Below are 24,867 nucleotides of genomic sequence, written 5' to 3' on the forward strand. Positions count from 1 at the left end.
TTTGCAGTATTGTTCAGTATTGTTCAGTATTGTGCAGTATTGTGCAGTATTGTGCAGTATGGTAACTTCCTCCCTTGCTCTTTTCCTCCCTTTCTCTCTCTAGTACTACCTGTCTTTGCCTTGCTCCCTCTCCCTTGCTCCCTCTCCCTTGCTCCCTCTCCCTTGCTCCCTCTCCCTTGCTCCCTCTCCCTTGCTCCCTCTCCCTTGCTCCCTCTCCCTTGCTCCCTCGTTCTCTATTCATTCCTCTCTCTTCCTGCCCCTCAGTCCATCCGTCATCTACTCCTGTCATCCCCAACTTTTCCTTCATCCCTCTCTCTGACGACCATCCCTGTTCTCGCTCTCTTTTATTTTTTTCTCTTGTCTCAGTTATGGAATTAACATTTGTACACACACACACACACACATAAACACACACAAACAAACACACACCCACGTAAACACACACACACACACACACACACACACATAAACACTCACACACACACACGTAAACACTCTCACACACACAGTATACTTTATAGGCATAAGCTTGAAAAAGACTGCATTGGTCGACCAACAACATCGTCAATCTGACATTTCACTGAGGTTGCATTACAAATCACCACAGCTGTGGATTGAATGCACTAAGACACACACACAGACACAAACACACACCTAAACACAGACACAGACACACAGACACAAACACAGACACAGGTCTGGTTCTGATAACATAGTTCTGACTGGGTCTAGTTCTGATTACATAGATCTGATTGGGTCTGGTTCTGATACCTATCATCCAAAAACAGATCAGATTGGAATATCTACCCACTGCAACTGACCCAGACCATGTACAGACTCCTGCCCACAGTAACTGACCCAAACCATATACAGACTCCAGCCCACAGTAACTGACCCAGACCATGTACAGACTCCAGCCCACAGTAACTGACCCAGACCATGTACAGACTCCAGCCCACAGTAACTGACCCAGACCATGTACAGACTCCTGCCCACAGTAACTGACCCAGACCATGTACAGACTCCTGCCCACAGTAACTGACCCAGACCATGTACAGACTCCTGCCCACAGTAACTGACCCAGACCATGTACAGACTCCTGCCCACAGTAACTGACCCAGACCATGTACAGACTCCTGCCCACAGTAACTGACCCAGACCATGTACAGACTCCAGCCCACAGTAACTTATACAGACCATGTACAGACTCCTGCCAACAGTAACTGAACCAGACCATGTACAGACTCCTGAGCTCTGCCTTGGACCAGCCTGTGTGGCACTGTGAAAGGGTATTTGGGTTGGCACGAACGGCCTTGCCTCATCATCCTCTAGCGACTTGTGGCGGCTTGGGCACCTGTCAATCAAGTTAGAGGGCAGGAGAGTGTGTTTCTGTCCTTTGAAATGTGAAACGTATCGTTTTGAATCCTGCGTCTGTAATACTTTAGTTTTTTCCACCCACTTGTTTCACACTGTAGTCAATAAAGGCCCTTAGAATAGAAGTGATTATAACTGACAGAGGAGGAATGAGAACAGGAGAATCCCGCTAAATGCTTTCAACTGGAGGGAGTGAGATTTGATTTATTTAACAATTGTTTCATTGATTGACTCACTAATTGATTTATTATGCATAAATACACAGTGGTGTATCGCCTGCATATAACGTGTCACGTAAAGAAATACTGCACGCTTCATTTTGGAGCAGCATGTTTCGGTGGCTGTCTTTCTCATTAGAAAGAAGCCTTTTCCCATTCCATCCACTGCTAAACACTTCAACTAACATCGACACCCAGGGAGGCTTCCAAAGGCAGCCCTTGGCCCTTAACCACGCCCTCCTCCTGACCAGAGCCCACAGGAAACCCGTAGAGCCCTCCATGGTGAAGAGGGCGCCAGTTGGGACTGACGCTAAATCCATCATAATCCAGGTAAATAGCGGAGCAGGGAAGCAGTCTGGAGTTGAATGTGTCTGTGAGTACAGATAATGCTGTGGAATTGACTGGTTAGCGGGCCACACAGACACACACACACCTGGAAAATACACACAAACTAACACACTTTGACGGCGGCATGACACTGTGCTGTGTTGTGTAATTGGGTGAAAAAGGAGAACATTAGCATTTCTCACTTTGAGTTCAGATAGTCACACAGCCTAGAGCAGTGGTACATAGAGAGATGGATGGGGGAGGGAGAGGGAGAGGGGGAGAGAGAGAAGGGGAGAGAGGGAAAAAGACAGAGAGAGGGAAGAATAGAGAGGAGAGAAACGTCTTCCGACTTAATGTCTTGAATTCTAAAATAGGAGAGGACAGGTAATGTGGCACACATAAACACACAATTACACAAACACACACACAGAGACCCACACACACCGAGACACACACACACACACACAAATGAACGCACACACCAAGAGACCAGATGAGATAAGAGATCAGTGGCCATAGTAGTGGTGTTGAATAGTTAAGAGCTAGAGTTAATAATACATGTCAACTGCATTAAATCCAGACATGAAATATGAATTAAAATAATGTGGAACAAAACCTAATGACCACTGTCAGAGAGGGAATGAGAAGGTGGGGGAAATGGAGGAATGAAAAGATAAAGAAAGGGATGTCTGAAGGGGGGCGAAGAGGGAGGTGGAGGAAGAGGAGGCGGGACGAAGTGGGAGAGGGAGAGACAAAAAGACGGGAGGAAGGAAAACTGAGAGGAATAGAGAGAGAGAAGGAGAGAGGTGGAATTAAAAAAGTGAGAAAAGGGGCCTATAAGTCTACTAAGTCCTAAAATCACAAACACGGAGAGAGACAGATGTTTGAGATAAACAAATGATTCCCATGTCAATGAAGCCCCTTTGAAGTGATTTGAATTGAGAAGAATTGGTCTATACAGGCTCTCACTCACATTAAAGCGCTTACAAACTGACAAGAAGAGACTGTGAGAACCAAAGAGAGCTACGGACCACCTCAGCCATGACCCACTTAGACTGGGGGCAGGGGGGTCTGGGAGGCACAGGGAGAGAGGAGCTGAAGCAATTAGGAGGTGAGGTAGCTTGGAGATCAGATGGAGGAAGAAAGGGAGAGGGAGTGTGGGAAGAAAAGAGAGGGTGAGATGAGAGGGTGAGAGAAGAGGGAGAGAGAGGGTGAGAGGAGAGGGTGAGAGGAGAGGGTGAGAGGAGAGGGAGAGAGAGGGTGAGAGAGGGTGAGAGGAGAGGGTGAGAGGAGAGGGTGAGAGGAGAGGGAGAGTGGAGAGAGAGAGAGGAGACAGGAGTGTGGGGTGAGAGGAGAGGGAGAGTGAGAGGGTGAGAGGAGAGGGTGAGAGGAGAGGGAGAGAGGAGACAGGAGTGTGGGGTGAGAGGAGAGGGAGGGTGGAAAGACTACAGTTGCATTGGGAGAGATCAGGGGGAGAAATGGATGGGGGGGTGTGCGGGGGAGATAGATATGGTGGGGAGAGAGATGGATGGGGAAGAGAGATGGATGGGGGAGAGAGATGGATGGGGGAGAGAGATGGATGGGGAGAGAGATGTGGGGGGAGAGAGATGTGGGGGGAGAGAGATGTGGGGGTGACACATTTTACGGCCTGGAATCACTAGAAGGAGGGTGTAGTAGAGGAAGAACGGTGAGAGCGACCGAGCGAAAGAGAGAGTCATCGATATTCTGTGGTCGTTGTCAGACTCAAGACAAACACGAAGCAGGAGGGAGAAGGAACAGCTGAGGGTAACAAACACACACACACCTACACAACTACACGCACACAACCACAACAACCCACACCTACACAGCCTAAAAACCTAACACACACAACCGCACACACACACACACACACACACACACACAAAGGAAGTCCCTAAAAGCTGTAGGCATCAAGCAACAAAGCTCATCAAATTCTCATTTGTCTATGATTGTGGAATATGATTTTAATGAGAGAACTACTGAGAAACTGAGAATAGAGAGGAGAGAAAATGAGAGAAGAGGAGAGAGGAGAGAAAAGGAGATTAAAGGAGAGAGGAGGAGAGAAGAGGAGAAGAAAAAAGCATTAGACATCACCAGCAATTATTCTTTGTATTCTGTGTATAATCATGAAAGCACAAAAAACCTCCCCTCTTCTGTACTCTTCTCCTCCTCTCTCCTCTAACCCTCCCCTCCTGTGCACCTCCCCTCTTCTGTACTCTTCTCCTCCTCTCTCCTCTAACCCTCCCCTACTGTGCACCTCCCCTCTTCTGTACTCTTCTCCTCCTCTCTCCTCTAACCCTCCCCTCCTGTGCACCTCCCCTCTTCTCTTCTCCTCACCCCTCTCATCTACCTCTCTTCTCCTCTCCTGTACACCTCCACTCCTTTTCTCATCCTCTTCTACTCATCTGATTGTCCCCATCTTTCCTCTCCTCCTCTCCTCCTCTCCTCCTCTCCTCCTCTCCTCCTCTCCTCCTCTCCTCCTCTCCTCCATCTCCTTCAGTATATATTCTCTATGGCATGAATAATAATAGGTGGATGATGAGATAGACACACACACCAACACACACACAGACAAACACACACAAGTACACACACCAAGTTCCCAACCCTGGGGAAGGAGAGGTGTTTAAGTCTGGCTATCCTAGGGAGTTTAACTGGGGGGGGGGGTCTGGCTATCCTTAGGTGTTTAACTGGGGGGGGGGGGGTCTGGCTATCCTTAGGTGTTTAACTGGGGGGGGGGGGGGTCTGGCTATCCTTAGGTGTTTAACTGGGGGGGGGGGGTCTGGCTATCCTTAGGTGTTTAACTGGGGGGGGGGGGGGGGTCTGGCTATCCTTAGGTGTTTAACTGGGGGGGGGGGGGTCTGGCTATCCTTAGGTGTTTAACTGGGGGGGGGGTCTGGCTATCCTTAGGTGTTTAACTGGGGGGGGGGTCTGGCTATCCTTAGGTGTTTAACTGGGGGGGGGGGGGGGGGTGTCAGGCTAAACTTAAGTGTTTAGCTGGGGGGGTCTGGCTATTCCCATCCCTGTTTGTCTCTTCCTAACTTCCTTGTGACTTTTCTGTCACATCTGACATGATTTCAACACACTGTGATCAATCAAAGGCAAATGATAAATAAAGTGTATGCTGCATCTGTCAACAGGCCACACAATCCTGTTTTGCGTGTGCAGTACAACTGCAGTTCTCTGTGCTCAACTTGCGCAGAAACCTTCATTTCATGCAATTTACATAGATTAACATATACCATAATAAGCATATCAAGGGTGGATAAACTCATCTGACTGGCACCCTGCTGGAAAAAGAGTCGTGAGAAGAAGCTGCCAAACTATCAGCAAAAGTCAGACGAGGTGCACTAAATTAATAATCGGCTCAAACTTGTTCTGTCAGAAAGGTCCTTATTTTTTGTTTTGGACAGGAACCAGTGCCAGTGCATTAATTTCCCAAATTTTTTAATAAAATATTAATTAAGCCGATGACTGCATTCATTTAACAGTCTATGTTTTAGTCGATTCAGTGAAACAGTAATTATTGTAATTCCCTCCCTCCCTTCTTTCCTTCTGTCCCTCCTTCCATCCATCCATCCATCCATCCTTCCTACCAACCATCATCCATCCACCCACTCATCCATCAATCCAACCACTCATCCATCCAGTCATCCATTCATCCATCAACCCACTCATCCGTCCTTCCATCCACCCACCCAGTCATCCACCCACTAATCCATCCATCCACCCACTAATCCATCCATCCACCAACTCATCCATCCATCTACCAACTCATCCATCCATCCATCCTTCCATCCATTCATCCACTCATCCATCCACCCTCTCATCCATCCATCCATCCATCCACCAACTCATCCATCCATCCATCTACCAACTCATCCATCCATCCTTCCATCCATTCATCCATCCATCCATCCACCAACTCATTCATCCTTCCATCCATTCATCTACTCACCCATCCATCCATCCACCCACTCATCCATCCACCCACCCCCTCATCCATCCATCCCCCCACTCATCCATCCATCTATCCTTCCATCCACCCCCTCATCCATCCTTCCATCCATTCATCCACTCATCCATCAACCCACTCATCCGTCCTTCCATCCACCCACCCAGTCATCCACCCACCCAGTCATCCACCCACTAATCCATCCATCCACCCACTAATCCATCCATCCACCCACTCATCCATCCATCCACCAACTCATCCATCCATCTACCAACTCATCCATCCATCCATCCTTCCATCCATTCATCCACTCATCCATCCACCAACTCATCCATCCATCCATCTACCAACTCATCCATACATCCTTCCATCCATTCATCCACTCATCCATCCACCCTCTCATCCATCCATCCATCCACCAACTCATTCATCCTTCCATCCATTCATCTACTCACCCATCCATCCATCCACCCACTCATCCATCCACCCACCCCCTCATCCATCCATCCATCCCCCCACTCATCCATCCACCCACTCATCCATCCATCTATCCTTCCATCCACCCACTCATCCATCCTTCCATCCATTCATCCACTCATCCATCCACCCACTCATCCCTCCATCCACACATCTAATAGAAGCGTTTCAGAGGTCAATGGAACTCTGACTGGGGTGGATGGAAGGATGCCATCATCGGCAAACAAATAGTGATTTAAGTGGATATTTGTCCGATCCGTCATCATTACCTGTAGAAGACTCACAGTGGGGTTGTTAAAGTCGGATTTGGAAGTATTTAGCTGTTTTCACTGCAGAACATTTAGAAATGCTCCTTTTCCCTAGCCAGGTTGTAGGTAGCATAAATTGATGATGTATGATGTAAAAAGTTTATTTTGTTCTCTGAACAGCCTGGATGTTTGTCGTATTAGAGCCTTGATTATGTTATTTTATTTACTGAAGCAACCTACTTTCCAGGCAACACTTTGAGTTGACATCTTGGCAACCAGTTTGTCCTATTTATGGCCATGGCTTTTTGTTTTTTATTATTTTTAAAAGTTAAGTTAATTTATTAATGTATTTACTGAATAACTTATTTTGAGATAGTATTTGTCAAAGTGAATAAATTATTAGTTTGAACTTGGAATTAGTGTGAGGGTTCGTTTAATCATTTGTGGCAATGTTGGCGCCATGAAAATATCTATAATTGTTTGGCTTCTAGTTTTTAGTTTGTTGTTAATTGTTTTGCAGAGTCATGCAAAAGCAACCAAATGAGCAATGTGAAAAATACCTCTTTCAGGGGAGCTGTACGGAATGTGTTTTGAAAGAAGTATTAAGTAATATTTAATATGGAAAGTGAAGCAGGCCAAAGAAGGAGGGGCCCCTGGGAACTCAATGGCCTGGCTCACCACCCCGAAACACAGCTGGGACAGGGATGAAAGCAGCACCAGGAGAGAGGAGGAGAAAACCCCAACAACCCTGATCTGCTGTCGTGATCACAGATTATAACCCCAGAGAACCGCCGGCCCGGCCACGAAGAGAGCCAAGGGAAGTCCGACATCACAGCCAATGAGCTTGAACTAGTTTGTTTTCTTGTTTTATTCTGTGGCCTGTAAAATAAAGCCTAAGGGTGTCCCGTTCACAGAATTTGGACATACCTCTGTCTGTGTCCCGGGGTCCCTTCAGCTGCCACGTTAACATACTATTATTTTTGCCTAACGTCACGGAAAGTGGTGATCCGTGGTCCACTCAAGTCAAAATGTATTGTTCTGAGAATACCTGTCTGAGAATACCTGTCTGAACCTGCAAACAGAACCGATATTTATATATTTTTTATTGTAATTGTTTGGCTATTTGCTCACTGTTACAATACTTTACATACAATTCTGTGCAATGTTTATTTGTTCACTACATTTTATTATTACATCCTGTCCACCCATCCCTTCTCCCGTCTTCTCTCTCATTACAAAATTATATTTTGAGTCATTTTCAGTCTCATTCATGTTCAGAGTCATATTCATATACAGAATCATAATCATATTCAGATATATTCATGTTCAGTCATATTTACAGTCATATTCATGTTCAGAGTCATATTCATATTCAGTTATATTCATGTTAAGAGTCATATTCATGTTCAGAGTCACATTCATGTTCAGAGTCATATTCAGAGTCATATTCATATTCAGGTATATTCATGTTAAGAGTCATATTCATGTTCAGAGTCACATTCATGTTCAGAGTCATATTCATATTCAGGTATATTCATGTTCAGAGTCATATTAATGTTCAGAGTCATATTCAGAGCCATATTATATAAAAAAAGTCAAAACACAATGCAATTTGCTCACGGACGCACCCACCCACGTGCGCGCGCACACACACACACACACTATACTGCAGAACCTGGTTGTTTGTCCCAGTTTGTTTGGTTTGTCTGTTAGCTGGTGACTGACGCTGTAAAACGTCATCTGGAAACACAGTTGTGTGTTAACACGAGGTTCTGACAGGGCTCAGTAGCCTAGCTTTAAACTGAACTGCAAACACACACACACACACACAAACACACAGAATACACATAGAAATGCACACACACTCACACACACACACACACACACACACACAGAATACACATAGAAATGCACACACACCCACACACACACACACACACACACAAGCAGATGCGCACACATACGTACACACAAGTATCTGCAGTGGAATGACAAAGCAGGGAAGTGGCAAAAGAGATATAGAATACTCTACAGCTATAAAATTCTGTGTGCGTGTGCGTGTGTGTGCGTGTCTGTATCTGTCTGTACTAGGAATGACCGCAGAAGCAGAGACTGCCTACCACTGCAGTATCACAGATCATTAACTTGCTTGGCTCTTACTCGACACACGCACACATTTACAACACACACACACACACACACACACACACACACACACACACTGACAGACACATACCTATTGTACTTCCATTGGCTCAATTTCAACCTCATCAGTTATTCAACTATGTCTCATGAATATGTATAAAGTCTAAAACATGTGTGTCTGTATATGCCTGTGTATGTGTGTGTGTGTGTGTGTGTGTGCGTGTGTGTGTGTGTGCGTGTGTGTGTGTGCTCCATATGGCAGTAGTAACCTCTCCTGAGTCAGGGCAGTCTGTCCTGCTGTTGCTATAGACACACACACACACAAGCACACACACACACACCGCGGCAGGCAGGCAAGCTGTTATACTGCGGCATAAACAGCTGAGTCAGGCTAGAATACTTGGCCCTCTTGAGCTTCATTCAGCCCTCTTCAGCCCTGATTAGCCCTCTTCAGCCCTGATCAGCCCTCTTCAGCCCTGATCAGCCCTCTTTAGCCCTGTTCAGTCTTTATAAGCCCTATGCAGTTCTGATCAGCCCTGCTCGATCCTTTTTATCTCAGTTCCTCCTGTTCCGCCTTCCTCAATCAATCATTGTGTGTATTTTATTAAGCCCATTTTACATCAGCAGTTGTCACAAAGTGTTACACAGACACCCAGGCTGAAACCCCAAAGAGCAACATGATGCGGAAGCGTGTTGGTTCGGAAAAACCCTCCCACAAAGATAGGAACCGAAGAGAAATCCCTAGAGATAAACCGGGCTCTGAGGTGTGGATATGAAGGGCGGACATTACAGGCCCAGCAGCCTTTAGCTCCAGGGGCGTGTCCAGAGGCACCCCCTAGACACCACTGTTTACCTCGCAGGAACTCTGTTAAACTAGGTAGGACATTCTTTATTCATACGATACTGACGTTAGAGAAAGACTCAATTAGATGAAATACAATGAGAAATAATCAGCTTTAGTGGTGATCCTATATGTCTAAAGACTGAGATTAGTGGTGATCCTATATGTCTAAAGACTGAGATTGGTGGTGATCCTATATGTCTAAAGACTGAGATTAATGGTGATCATATATGTCTAAAGACTGAGATTAGTGGTGATCCTATATGTCTAAAGACTGAGATTAGTGGTGATCCTATATGTCTAAAGACTGAGATTAGTGGGGATCCTACATGCCTAAAGACTGAGATTAGTGGTGACCCTATATGTCTAAAGACTGAGATTAATGGTGATCATATATGTCTAAAGACTGAGATTAGTGGTGATCCCATATGTCTAAAGACTGAGATTAGTGGTGATCCTATATGTCTAAAGACTGAGATTAATGGTGATCATATATGTCTAAAGACTGAGATTAGTGGTGATCTTATATGTCTAAAGACTGAGAGTAGTGCTTAGTGGTATGTCCTAAGAATTATACTAAGTACATCCGGTATGTCATAAGACATACGTGGGAAGAGTTGAGCTGTTCTCCAGAACAATCCATCCATGCTGAACCTGTCCTGCCATGCTACTCTCTAGATTAAAGTGCCCTGTTTCATTTCCTAGGATATTTGTTCTTTTTACTATAAATGCCTTTAATGAAAGTTTCAGGAAAAAATTATTTATCTACGACGATATTTCACGGAAGCCTCGGCATCTGTGTTAGGAGCCTAAACTGCGAGTATGCTCCGCAATTTTTCAATGCACCACGCACAGCACACACACACACACACACACATGCACGCAAACACAAGCATGCACACACACGCTCACAGAGTTGGCAGTGATTCCTGGAACAAATCTCAGAGGTGCAAGTGTGTGTGTGTGTGTGTGTGTGTGTGTGTGTGTAAGAGAAACGTGCCTCTTTAATGACTGTAATGCCTCCTAAACGTAGTTTTAATGCCGAAGCTTTGCATCCTATCTGTGTTAAACACACAATCTGTCTCCTTTCCTTTCTCTGTCTTTCTCTGCTCAGTAAATTAAAACAAGTTTTAAAACATTTAGTTCAGAGTCAGACATTTTTTATACGGGAGATAACTGGAGGATTATAATATGGTTAGGGTTAGGTATAAACTCAAACTGGTTATGTTAAGGGTTAGTGTAGGTATTTAGTCCCACTGGTTAAGTTACCATGCTTCGGGAAAAGTGATAAAACATATAAACTGTCATGATCCTTGGAGTCTTAACCGCCCGCCCACTGACGCAAAGCGAACCGTGCCGGCGCTCACCAACGCCTCCATGCCCATGTGGTCAGTGCCCAGTGATGATGACATCCAGTGACCGGACTCCTGGCCAGCCGGACACCCCAGTGGTCACCGTGGGTAGCCCTGACAACAACCGACGGTGTTCTGAACAACCCATAGTTCACTACATAGATGTAGTCATGACGATGTAGTCACAAGCACACACACACAACACGCACATGCACACACACACGCCCTTACTGACACACACACACACACACAAACCGTAAATCTAAGACTAATTCTAACATATTGTCTTACTTTTCAGCTCAATCATGATTCTAAAAGGTCCACACTTCACATGATTCTTCCTTGTTTTGTTCCTTGAATTGTTCAAGGCCCCCTGGAAACCCCCAAAAATTCAATTTTGACCCTAAAGTTAAACCTAGCCCTAACCTTAACTCGCAACACCTAACCCTAACCCCAAATTCGCAGGATGTTCGTCAGTCAGCTTTACGGATGCTGCAGTCCAGCAGGGATTCTGTCTCGTGGCCCGGGGCCGCTCCCCACCCCCCGGCCCCCCCCCCCCCCCCCCCCCCCATCCCACGCCCACCTCCGCCTCCCCCCCCCCCCCCCCCCCCCCCCCCCCATCCCACACCCACCTCCGCCTCATAGGCGCGACCCTGACAATCGCTGACCTCCGCCTGCCTGAAGTCGGTTCCCCCGCAGGAGCTGGACAAAGTCCTCCTTTGGTCGCGGAGCCCATAACACTGGGAAAATGGGATGAATCAAAGAAGCTGGCAGTCTCCCGCCCAGGGCTTCTTCCCAATCCTCGATCGGTGCTCTGGAGAGAGTCACTGGGGACAGGGACATTGCCAGGGTTCTGGGCCCTGGGGGGGATTTACTAAATCTTTTTAAGTCGCTTTCGTTTCTCTTATCAATAGAATGTGGTGGTTTTTCAAAACTCTCAGTACAAAACCTGAAACTGATCCGACTTGTAACACATTGAATCTTGCATTCAGAACAACTGAGTTTGCTTTCATTTTTTTGTAAACATCTTTCACCACAAGACCATTTACTAAGTACTTGGTAAAGTATAATGAGTACATTGTTTAAGTCATCAAAACATAGCGTAGAGTAATTCTCTCAGTTTAGTCGTTGTTACAATCAATTAGTCCAAGTACAAACAATATAAGACACATGTTTCAAAATGACTCTTTGAAGTGGTAATTTGTTACAGTTTATTTCACTGTTTTCACACTAGGCAAAACTCTAACTATACATTACTCATCATTACTGACTAGAAAAGATTTACATTATTTCAATCCCAAAATCAAAAGTGTGATCAATGAAGACATCTTCTTCAGTGACTGAATAAATAATTTACTTTTATTGCAACATTTTATTTGTCTTATAAAATTTAACAGAAGTACAGAAACAACTGAAAGAAATATTATGAAATAAATATTTAGCACACACTATTCTTCTTTGCATTAATTATGTTTTCAGCCTTTGATTAAGAGATCTTGTCCACGTTACAATGAATATCGTAATTTTTCTTTCACTGTGGGAAGGATCATTTGTCTTGGTAAATCCAACCCTGACATTGGTGAGCAGTGATGTCACCCCCCTACAGCTCATGGATAAGACATGACATGGCGGTCATAGACCTTCCACCTCCATAATGAAAAGGAGATTATGGGGCATGTCTGGGGTCAGGAATCAGAGATAGTCTCAGAACCATTCCTGAATCACCTCTGAATGGTGGAATCTAACATCATCACACATAACATCAATGAGGAACTCAATGTGGTGTTCAACCACAGCATTGTAAGACCCAAAAAGGGCCTCATGTCCTACCACCCCATCTTCAGATATGGCTACACACACGGATGTGTTTCCCACAGGTTGTCCAGGCACATAGACAGTTTGCCACGATGTAGAGGTCTGGTGGAAGCCTGTGAAGGGTTAACCCCTTGCAGTCACAACCCAGTCATAGAGGAGAGGGGGGACGAGGAGAGAGAGAAAGGGGGAGTGAGGAGGAATAGAGGGGGAGTAGGATAAAGACAGTGACGAGGATAGACAAGGAAGAGAAGAAATAGGGAGAAAACACGAGAGAAAAGTGCAGATCTTTAGGAACATCAGAAACAAATTGTCAGCTAGACCCGATTCCAACCAAATTACTTAAGGAGTTATTTCCTGTGCTAGGTCTGCTAATGTTGAACATAATAAATTGCTCCCTTTCCTCCGGATGTGTACCAAACTCACCAAAAATTGCAGAAATGAAGCCTCTTATAAAAAAATCTAATCTGAATCCCGACATATTAAACAATTACAGGCCAATATCGAACCTCCCGTTCCTCTCAAAAATCTTAGAAAAATGTGTTTCCCAACAACTGCCTGAAGACAAATAACATTTATGAAATGACACCCCACCATATTCCTGAGACTGCACTCGTGAAGGTAACAAATGACCTTCTAATAGCCTCAGACAAAGGTTCCACATCCGTCCTGTTGCTTCTTGATCTTAGTGCTGCTTTTGACACTATTGATCACTCCCTTCTCTTAGAGAGACTGGAAACCCATATTGGGCTACATGGACATGTTCTAGCCTGGTTTAAATCCTATTTATCTGAAAGATATCAGTTCGTATGTGTGGATGGTATATCCTCTGACATATCAAAGGTATGTTTTGGTGTTCCTCAAGGCTCGGTTCTGGGCCCATTATTGTTCTCACTATATATGCTCCCTCTGGGCGATGTAATCCGAAATCACAATGTAAACTTTCACTGTTATGCTGATGACACACAGTTATATATTTTAATGAAGAATGGAGAAGCCCCAAAATTAGCTACTTTGGAAGCCTGCATTTCAGATATTAGGAAGTGGATGGCAGACTTCTTGCTTTTAAACCCAAGAAAGACATGCTCGTTTTAGGACCCAAGAAACAAAGAGCTTTGTTGGCGAATCTCTGTGAACCTCGACGGCTGCATGGTTGTATCCCAAAAAACTGTAAGAAACCTCGGTGTTACCCTTGACCCTGATATTTCCATTGATGAACATATAAAATATGTCTCAAGAGTAGTTTATTTTCATCTTTGAAAACTTTATAACAAGAACTGATGCAGAAAAACGAATCCATGCTTTTGTTACTTCTAGACTAGATTACTGCAATGCTCTTCTTTCTGGTTACCCTGACAAATCAAAAAATTAACTTTAATTAGTGCTGCACACAGCTGCTAGAATCCTAACTAGAACAAAAAAATTGGAACACATTACTCCTGTACTAGCGTCCTTACACTGGCTGCCTGTTAGGGTTAGGGCTGATTTTAAGGTTTTATTGTTAACCTATAAATCAATACATGGACTTGCTCCTACTTACCTTGCTGAAATGATCCAGCCATACATACCGACACGTAACCTACGATCGCAAGACGCAGGCCTTTTAATTATACCTAGAATTTCTAAACAGCTGGAGGCAGGGCCTTCTTTCATAGAGCTCCACTACTGTGGAATGTTCTGCCAATTAAGGTTAAAAATGCAAACTCAGTGCAAACTTTGAAGTGTCTACTAAAGTCTCATCTCTACAGCATGGTCTATGATTAGGTGTAGCCTGGCCGAGGGGTGTGAAGGTGACCAGAAAGGCTTCATACTGTCCACCCTTGCTGTCTTGCCAGGTGGGCTCTCATCGCCACTGGGATGCCCTTGTTGTCGTCCCTCTGTTGCACACTTGTGCAATTGGGCTGCACTCTGCTAGCAATGCTTGTGGTTGGTGGGTGTCCCTTTGGTTGATGCTTGGCAATGTGGGTGGATTGATTTCCTGCCTGTTGGGCCCTGTCCGAGGCCTTCCTCAGATAGGGCCACAGTGTTGCCGGACCCCCCTGTCTCAGCCCCAAGGTCTTACGCTGCTATATTATTGTGCTGGGGGAGTAGGGTCAGTTCTCATTCTCCACTATAAATCCTTGTAGATATAAGGATGTATTTTCTAAATGTATAGAACTACTAATGAGTTTTATTGTTTATCAGATACTCGTACACTGGTTGTTTCAGATGACTCGGTCTGATTTGATTTCTGTCTCCAAAGAGAAATGTAAATACAGATAACACCCAGGGTGCTGAAGGCTAGATAGATGCAGACACACACTCACACACACCACACATACACTACACACACACCACACACCCACACCACACACACATACACTACACACACACCACACACCCACACCACACACACATACACTACACACACACCACACTTACACTACACACACACCACACACCCACACCACACACACATACACTACACACACACCACACACCCACACCACACACACATACACTACACACACACACCACCCACACATACACTACACACACACCACACTTACACTACACACACACCACACACCCACACCACACACACATACACTACACACACACCACACTTACAATACACACACACCACACTTACACTACACACACACCACACACACATACACTACACACCCACCACACATACACTACATATACACATAAAATACACTACACACACACCACACACACATACACACCACACACACCACACACCCACACACATACACTACACACACACCACACATACACTACATATACACGCAAATATACTACACACACACACACACACCACATACACTACACACACACCACACATACGTACACTACACACACACCACAGTTACACCACACACACATACACCACACATACACTACATATACACATAAAATACACTACACACACACACACCACATACACTACACACACACCACACACACACACACCACATACACTACACACACACCACACATACACTACATATACACGTAAATACACTACACACACACACACACCACATACACTACACACACACCACACATACACTACATATACACGTAAATACACTACACACACACACACACCACATACACTACACACACACCACACACACTACAAAGACACCACACACCCACACCACACACACATACACTACCCACACACACACCACACATACAATACACACATAATGCACACACCACACCACACATACATTACACACACTACCCACACCACACACACTCTACACACATTGGCAGCATGATTAGTGAAACAGTAAAGACGCCTGCGGCCTGTGTGTGTGGGATTCTGTGTGTGTGTGAGTCTGTGTGTGTGTGTTATTTGCTACTGGAACGACAGATGTACCATTGTACCAGTGTTGGTTCCAGGTTTCACTCCAACCTGCATTAATCCTTCTAATTGTGTTTGTGTGTTGATCACATCTCACACATCTATCACATCTGTCACATCTATCACATCTATCACATCTATCACATCTATCACATCTATCACATCTCACACATCTATCACATCTCACACATCTATCACATCTATCACATCTCACACATCTATCAAATCTATCACATATATCACATCTATCCCATCCATCACATCAATCACATCTCTCAGATCCATCACATCCATCACATCTCTCACATCCATCCCATCTCTCACATCTCACACATCTATCACATCTGTCACATCTATCACATCTATCACATCTATCACATCTCACACATCTATCAAATCTATCACATCTATCCCATCCATCACATCAATCACATCTCTCAGATCCATCACATCCATCACATCTCTCACATCCATCCCATCTCTCACATCTATCACATCTCTCAGATCCATCACATCTATCACAGTGTCCCAGACTGGTAAGGCTGTTTGACCTGATCACTGGGGTCAGTGGACGAGCTGGCCATGTTTGAGGGGATGCTGGAGGCTAGGGTTGAGTGTGCCTATTACAAACTGGTTAGGAACCTGGGGCTGTTCATGAGCACATTGGGCATTCAGGGGTTATTCAGGGGTTATTGGGTTCAGATTCTGTGGAGGATGATTTGGTGTTGTGCTTTTCAATGAAAATTAAACATGTTCTTTTTAGTTTGAATATTACATTATATTCCAATTGCTAAAACATTAAAAGGAAATGCACAGCACACTTATTTAAACTGACACACAGAGAGCAAAACCTCAAGTCTCCAAAAGTCTAAACACATGTTCTGCTTTACACACATTTTGCAATTAAAAATGGCACTTTTTAAATGCACTGAACACGGTTCTCTGACTAAGACACAACAATCTGACACAAAGTCACATTTCAAAACACTGCCATTCAAAATTACACTACATGATCCAATTGGTCAGTACATGTGCCACCTGGCCAAACACCTCAATGGTTAATTGTTACCACTTCAGTCAGGAAGTAAGCACTATGAAAAGAGCACAGGTGAGCACCTTTTGATTTTACAACAACAATGGAAGACGTTGCAGAGAGAGGAAGAGGAAGAGGGAGAGGGAGAGGAAGAGGGAGAATGAGAGGGGGATGAAGAGTGAGAGGTAGGGGTAGAGCTGGCAGAGGAGTTCATGGCCAAAGAAGACAACAACTTTCAAATGAAATCAGGGCAACCGTAGTTGATCATGTCATCAACCATGGGCGGACAATGCCAGAGGCTGGACAGAGAATGCAGCCGTTTTACTGTCGCCTGTGTCATCCGGACATTTAGACTGGAGTACAGGTATGTAACCAACATGCCTTTCACACTATGTAGTAAACCCCATGTCATAGTGTATCAGTTGGGTGACACCTGTTTACTTCAGGAATGGCTGATGTCATACACTAACTGTACAAGTTTCCTGTACAATGTACTCTACTTTGGGGGAAATGTTTTTCTAAAGGACTGAGAGACACAACCATGGTGGAGGAGGGGCCAAATGTTCACCGGGGTACAGGAAGCTGCCATTGTAAACTTGATTTTGGAAAATAATGAAATCAGATGACGAGAAATTCAAAGCCACATCATCCAAGACAACACCATATTAAACAACATTCAACGAGTCAGTCTGTCCACATTGGCTCGCATTCTCAAGCGAAACCAAATCAGAATGGTAAGGTGCCGTTTGAGAGAAACTCTCAAAGAAACAAAGGGGTCAGACGAGCAGATGTGGATGTAAGTACAATATTGACTGCAGTACACTACACATAGCACTGTTTCCCAGTGTACTGGATAAATCACCATATTGACTGCAGTACACTACACATAGCACTGTTTCCCAGTGTACTGGATAAATCACCATATTGACTGCAGTACACTACACATAGCACTGTTTCCCAGTGTACTGGATAAATCACCATATTGACTGACTTTTGTTCATTGTTTTCAGGGAGTACTGGAAATGGATGCTCATGTAATCCCACATGAGTTCATCTTTATAGGGTTCAACCTACCAAAGACCAGAAGAAGGGGGAGGAACGTAATTGTATTCACCATACAACACAGCCCATATTCACCATACAACACAGCCCATATTCACCATACAACACAGCCCATATTCACCATACAACACAGCCCATATTCACCATACAACACAGCCCATATTCACCATACAACACAGCCCATATTCACCATACAACACAGCCCATATTCACCATACAACACAGCCCATATTCCCACATTTCTGGACAGACTCCACAACATTCTCATACCACCAGAGTGTATGAATGATGCAGACCATCAAAGAAACCGGTACGTTGTAGTATGGGACAATGTTAGCTTTCATTGTGCAGCCCCAGTCCAAAACTGGTTTGCTGACCACCCACCATTTCTCGTGTAATACCTCCCACCATACTCACCATTTCTGAACCCCATAGAAGAGTTCTTTTCGGCATGGCGGTGGAAGGTATATGACCGGCAGCCCTTTGTGCGCATGCCTCCTGTGAAGGCTATGGAAAAGGCATGTGATGAGATTGATGTGGGTGTTATTCAGGGATGGATGAGGCACTCAAGGCGCTTCTTCCCTCGATGTCTGGCAAGGGAAGATATTGCCAGTGATGTGGACAAGGCGTTGTGGCCAGAGCCAGCTGCACGGCAAGATGCTGCCTAATTCTTTTTCTGAGCTCTTTTTTTTCAATAGATTTTTTCAGCAAATTTGTTCTCCAATTTTCTTTTTCAGTTTACTGTTTTTTGTGAGCATATTTTTGTTCAGTCCAATGTAAATATATCTGCTGAGCATATGAAAAATGAAAAAAAAAAATTCAACAGCATGTATGTGTATCTGCAAATATTTCTGTGCATGTGATCAATCTGAAGAATTTTCTACAATTTGAACTGTTTTATTATTATGGCAAAGCATGCTAATGATGAGAATGCTTTTCATTATGCCCAACAGCGTGTAGTTAGTTAGACAAAAATCTGGTAATATGAATGAAGTGTGTGCCATTTCGTGCAAAAGTTTGATTTTGATAACGCTATATGTAATTTTGGTTGCAGTGCTTCATTTTGCAGGATAGATGAGGTATTTTGCAGTTTGGGTGTGTGGTTTTGTGAATTGTGTTAAGTATTTTGATAAAACCAGCCAAGTTTGCAAAATTGTGTTTTAGCAATTGGAAAAAACTGTATGACCAAATAAAGAAACTCTAACTCTCTCTATCTCTATGTCTCTCCTCTCTTTCTCCCTCTCTCTCTCCCCCTTTATCTGTCTCCCTCTCTCTATCTGTTATCTCCCCCTCTCCCTCATCCTGTCTTTCCCTCTGTTTCTCTCTCTGTCTTTCCTAAGTGGTTGATAACTCATTTGGGCACCATTATTAAATAAGAGGTCTCTTTTTGTAGAGCGCATGGCTCAAATTGCAGAATTGTTTTAATCAAATAACAAAATTGTAGACTGGAAATAGAGAGAGAGGTAAGTGGGAATGGAGCTGGGAGAAACACAGACACAGCGGGGGAGAGAGGAAGAGACTGAATCCTACAGTAGTGTGTGTCAGGAGGCAGTCCACTGTTCGGACCAATGGTTGTTTCACAGAGAAATGAGATCTAGCTGCAGGCAGCGAGAAAATACGCGTTTAAAGGTGATAATTGGACGCCGATTATTGAATGTTATGATAAGACAGTAGAATCAAAACATACACAGAGCTCCTGCTCAACCCACCGGAGAACGGATCATTTCTTGGAGCTAGTGCAGTTCAGACAAGGTGTCCTCATCACTTTCACAGCAGTCAAGCAAAGGCAGATCACAATCTAATTTGGATGTGGTCCCAACTAGACCTCATCTGAAATGTATCAAGAGCAGTACTGTTTATTTGTGTGCCTGGGAGTCAGAAATGTGTGGCCCACAGAGGTCCAGGGCAGCAGTCCTCTGGGGCACGTGTACTGCTGGAGTGTGGGTTCGAATCCGACCCAGGACTCTTTCAGAAAAAACCTTCTTAGCTACCTTTCACCAATTTCCTACCCATTAAACCCTAAAACGACCTGAAAATATGCATTTAAAAGACACTGCAAATGCACCTTGATTGAAGCACAATTGTATGAGTCCCCGTTCCATTTGACGCCATTAGGCTAAATGAAAATGCGAACACGTCTATTTTAGGGCTGTCACAACATCAGATTTTCTCTACATGATTATCGTGGCCAAAATAATTCATTACTATTATCGCAGTATCTATGGAAAATGTGGGAAAAAATGCTATCAGTCAAATTCATCATCAACTTTGTTTAATGTTTTTTATTTTTTATTTTTTTGGCATATTAATTACACTCAAAATCCAAGTGTATGGAGGTGGAGAGAGACGGTAACCATAACTACAAAAATAAAAAAATAAAAGCATACAAAAGAACAATTACACTTAATGGATAGTGAAAAGGCAACCAGATGAAAAGATAAACAAAAGATCAACCAACGGCCAAACACCAAGAGGAAAAATACAAAACCTTTTTGCCCAGTGAATAGGCTACGAAAAGGAATTAATTCAAATGCTAGTCTATAGGTCCAGACTCGTAGTTTAAGCACATGCATCGTTTGTCCATAAAAAAGCTATGGAAGGTCTTACGCTACTATATTATTGTGCTGGGGGAGTAGGGTCAGTTCTCCTTCTCCTATAAATCCATGTAGATATAAGGAATGCATTTTCAAAATGTTCCCTGTCTCCTGCCGTTTTAAACTTAGGAGGACATGAGGTCCTGGCCCACACCTGAGGAGTACCTGCCTTGAAAGACCCATTGCTGTCCCTGTACAAAATCCTCCTGGTTGTGTTGCAGATAAAGGCAAAACTTAGTCCATGCTTCCGACCTGGACTAAGTTTATAAATAGACTCTGGACTCCCACATTTATTAATTATTACAATTTGTACTCTTAATATGTTCACCCAGCACAGCCAGAAGAGGACTGGTCACCCCTCTGAGTCTGGGTCCTCTCTAGGTTTCTTCCTAAATTTCGGGAGTTTCTTCCTAAAATTAGGGAGTTTTTCCTAGCCACTGAAATTCAACACTACTGTTGTTTGCTCCTTGGGGTTCAAGGCCGGGTGTTTTGTAAAAGCCCTTTTTTTTTGGTAAAAAGGGCTTTATAAATAAATTTGATTGATTGATGGAAAACCGAGAGTTTTAGGAAAAATACAACATATTTTTTCCATTGTGAATAGGCTACAGAAACGTCTTTGTGGATCTCTCCCAGGGGTTCTAGTGGGATTAACAAGTTGATTTCAATGCCAGTGCTTAGGTCCAGTCTCCTTGGTTAAGCACACACATCATTTGTCGATAAGTGACATGAATAAAGTATCGAAAAACCAAGAGGGATTTTTGGAAAACACAACTTCCGTTTCGCCTAATGAATACGATATTATCATGTGTATTATTAACATGATGTCAAGATTTCATTTTATAATATCACAGTTATTTATACTGGTATATTGCGACACCCCTAGTTTAGAATTGATGGTTTGCCAGCACGGAGGCCTGACTCCGGTGAACGAAACGAGAGAGTCTTAGGATTTGAGGCTCCACTTGCCAGGAGAGAAGGGGCGTGAAAGGTCATTAAACCAAGAGGTGTTTCCATCTTGGATTTTGGCTACACCTCATGCTGACGCCTGTAAGGTGTTTCAGCATGGAACTCACGTTCCCAGACCAAACCACTCGCTGCAAGGTGTGTTTGCTGTAAGAATAGACCACTATATATGCGCTGAGTCAGACAGAAACTAAACTAGACTTGCTCTTTAGAGTGTGGTGGTCACAAACGCAGACACACACTCACACCACACATAATCCTGAACAATAAGCCCCCTCGTTAGCAATCGCCCAGAACATTATTGTTTATTCATTCAATGTGTTCCTATAATATTCTTCATTATATTTTGATATTATGAATATTTATATATACATTTTAAAGTTTTTTTTCATTCCTTTCACGTTTTCCCACTTACACTTTTTCGCTAATTAAATTTAATGCTCTCACGTAATTTATTACTTTATTCATCTTATTTTACGATATTTTAAAAAAATGGGTTAATTAGATTTTCCCGGATTATTTTTCTCAATATTTGGATTGTGTGGAACACCCTGTTTGCCTGTGCTAATGTCTCTGGTAATTAGACTGTTCCCAGGTCTGACCTCAATGGTTACACAACATGATGAAGAAACCCAATTACATCTGCATCTTCACAAGTCAATAAATTAATTAATCAGCACCGGGCTGCAGCTGTATACTGAGTCGTGGAACTGGTAATGTGTTAAAAAAAATAAAAAAAGATTGAAAGGAAAATGAAGCAAAAAAAACCCAGTAATTCAAATACATTCAAATGGTATTATTCACACTTTCTTTTGGCGAAAAAGGTTTCCTGCAGTCAAGCTGTGTGCAAAGACGCGGTGACGGTGCAATGGTAAGGCCTCCCACCGTGACACCGACACGCGGCTATGAGGCAAACACAGGCCGAAAACAAGAGTCCGGCCGCCACAGCACAGGGTCCGGGGTCCTGTGCTCGTTTCCTGCCCCGATGACCACGACTCGCACTGGCGCGGCGTCTGAGCAGCCCGTGGTGCCCACGGTTGTTCTAACCAGCTCCGGTGATCCATAGTGACGTCACCGCACACAGGACCTGACAGGGCCGCTGTGTCAGTCGTTACCGGAGCACCGTTGCCCCGGGGCGCACAGGCGGACGCAGGTCAGTGTCAATGGAGCTAAAACAATGGAGATTGCCATGGAAACGCGGGGGAAGGATTCCGTGGGGGGAATCAGAAGCATGTACAGATGGACAAGGACCATGGGGGGGGGGTCGGGGGTTAACAGAGTGGCAGCCAACCAGGAGGACTTTCGACAGGGACAGCAACACCCCCACCCACTTAGGGCCCCCGCCTTATAACCAATTAATATATACATATTTAGATATATAACTAAATGTATTCGTAATACAAAACCCTAACCATTTACAACGAATAACTAACCTTAATTCACCATTCAGGAGGAACAACCGTAACATTATTGCCTGACAAATGGTCCCCGTGGGGATTGATGAGAGTGACTGTATTTTCGTGTGTGAGATCTTGGCTATGCTAAGTGTCCTCCCTTGCCTCACTGCCCTCGCAGACATTCACCTCCTTCGCCTCACGAAGACACCTGCTTTGACTCCGCCCACGTGCGTGACCCCCCCTTTGACAAACATCAAATAACGACAAGACCATGGCATCACGTTGAAGTGCACACGCATGCACACACACACACACACACACACACACATGCGCACGTGAATGATTCATAAGCATGTGTGTGTGTGTTATCGGGAGCACATGCTAAGATCAAGGGAAATAGCTATACGTCTGTTTTAATTGAACAACATTGGAGCATAAATTAACAATCTTGCTTTGTCTGCACTTTTCAGTAAGAGGGGTGCTGTGTGTGTGTGTGTGTGGGCGTGTGTGTGGGTGTGTGTTTGTGTGTGTGTGCGTGGACTTGCGTTTGTGTGTGTTTGTGGGGGGTGGTGATGTATGGGTGTGTGTGTGGGCGTGTTTATGGGTGTGTGTTTGTGGGGTTGGTGATGTATGGGTGTGTTTGTGTGTGTGGGTGTGTGGGTGTTTGTGGGTGTGTGTGCATGGGTGTGTGTTTGTGGGTGTATGTGCATGGGTGTGTGTTTGTGGGTGTGTGTGTGTGGGCGTGTGTTTATGTATGGGTGCGTGTTTATGGGTGTGTGTTTGTGGGGTTGGTGATGTATGGGTGTGTGGGTGTTTGTGGGTGTGTGTGGGTGTGTGGGCGTGTGGGCGTGTGTGTGTGTATGGGCGTGTGTTTATGTATGGGTGTGTGTTTGTGGGGTTGGTGATGTATGGGTGTGTGGGTGTTTGTGGGTGTGTGTGGGTGTGTGGGCGTGTGGGCGTGTGTGTGTATGGGCGTGTGGGCGTGTGTGTGTATGGGCGTGTGTTTATGTGTGGGTGTGTGTTTGTGGGGTTGGTGATGTATGGGTGTGTTTGTGTGTGTGTGGGTGTGTGGGTGTTTGTGGGTGCACTATCCAATCACTTGTTGCCTGACAATAAAAAAGTCCTTTGTAATAAAATTAAAATACACCCCCACACACACTACTGCACACACACCCACACACCCACACACCCACACACACACACACATTATAGACACACTATACCTGCACAGAACTCCTACTACCATTAGTTGTAGTGTAAAATGTTCTCTTAAATCCACTCATCAGCACTCAAACCGCCCTCCCCATCTCCCCCTCGCCTTTCTCAAGGGCGCACGTGCAGGGGGAGCGGGGGCACAGGGGGACATTTTCACCCCAATATCAGAAGGAAGTAAGTTGGTCCCCCCAAAAAATAATTTGCAAAAAATATAAAATGCCCCCCCCCCCCCAATATCAAACTCACTTCCATGCCTTTGCTCTCTCTCTCCCCCTTCGGTCTCTCTCTCTCTCTCTCTCTCTCTCTCCCCCTTCGGTCTCTCTCTCTCTCTCTCTCTCTCTCTCTCTCCCCCTTCGGTCTCTCTCTGTCCTCTCTCTCTCTCCCCCTTCGGTCTCTCTCTGTCCTCTCTCTCTCTCTCTCTCTCTCTCCCCCTTCGGTCTCTCTCTCACTC

At 44.5% G+C, this 24,867-nt stretch overlaps 2 protein-coding genes across 4 annotated transcripts in view; one reads left to right on the forward strand and one right to left on the reverse strand.

Moving 5' to 3' along the window:
* The window catches only part of LOC105005642 (protein ELFN1), a 109,640-nt gene that overhangs the window by 38,465 nt on the left and 46,308 nt on the right, over positions 1-24,867 (reverse strand). The gene's annotated exons all lie outside the window — the stretch shown is intronic.
* Positions 2,961-6,427, forward strand: LOC117594906 (non-classical arabinogalactan protein 31-like; the record flags this gene model as incomplete). The annotated part of the gene is made up of 4 exons (XM_034294437.1): positions 2,961-3,035; positions 5,591-5,675; positions 5,728-5,892; positions 6,093-6,427. Coding segments are annotated over exons 1-4 (660 nt in total), but the record flags the coding sequence as incomplete, so codon positions are not given.

This window comes from Esox lucius, chromosome 9 (genome assembly GCF_011004845.1).
Source record: "Esox lucius isolate fEsoLuc1 chromosome 9, fEsoLuc1.pri, whole genome shotgun sequence".
NCBI classification, from domain to species: Eukaryota; Metazoa; Chordata; class Actinopteri; order Esociformes; family Esocidae; genus Esox; species Esox lucius.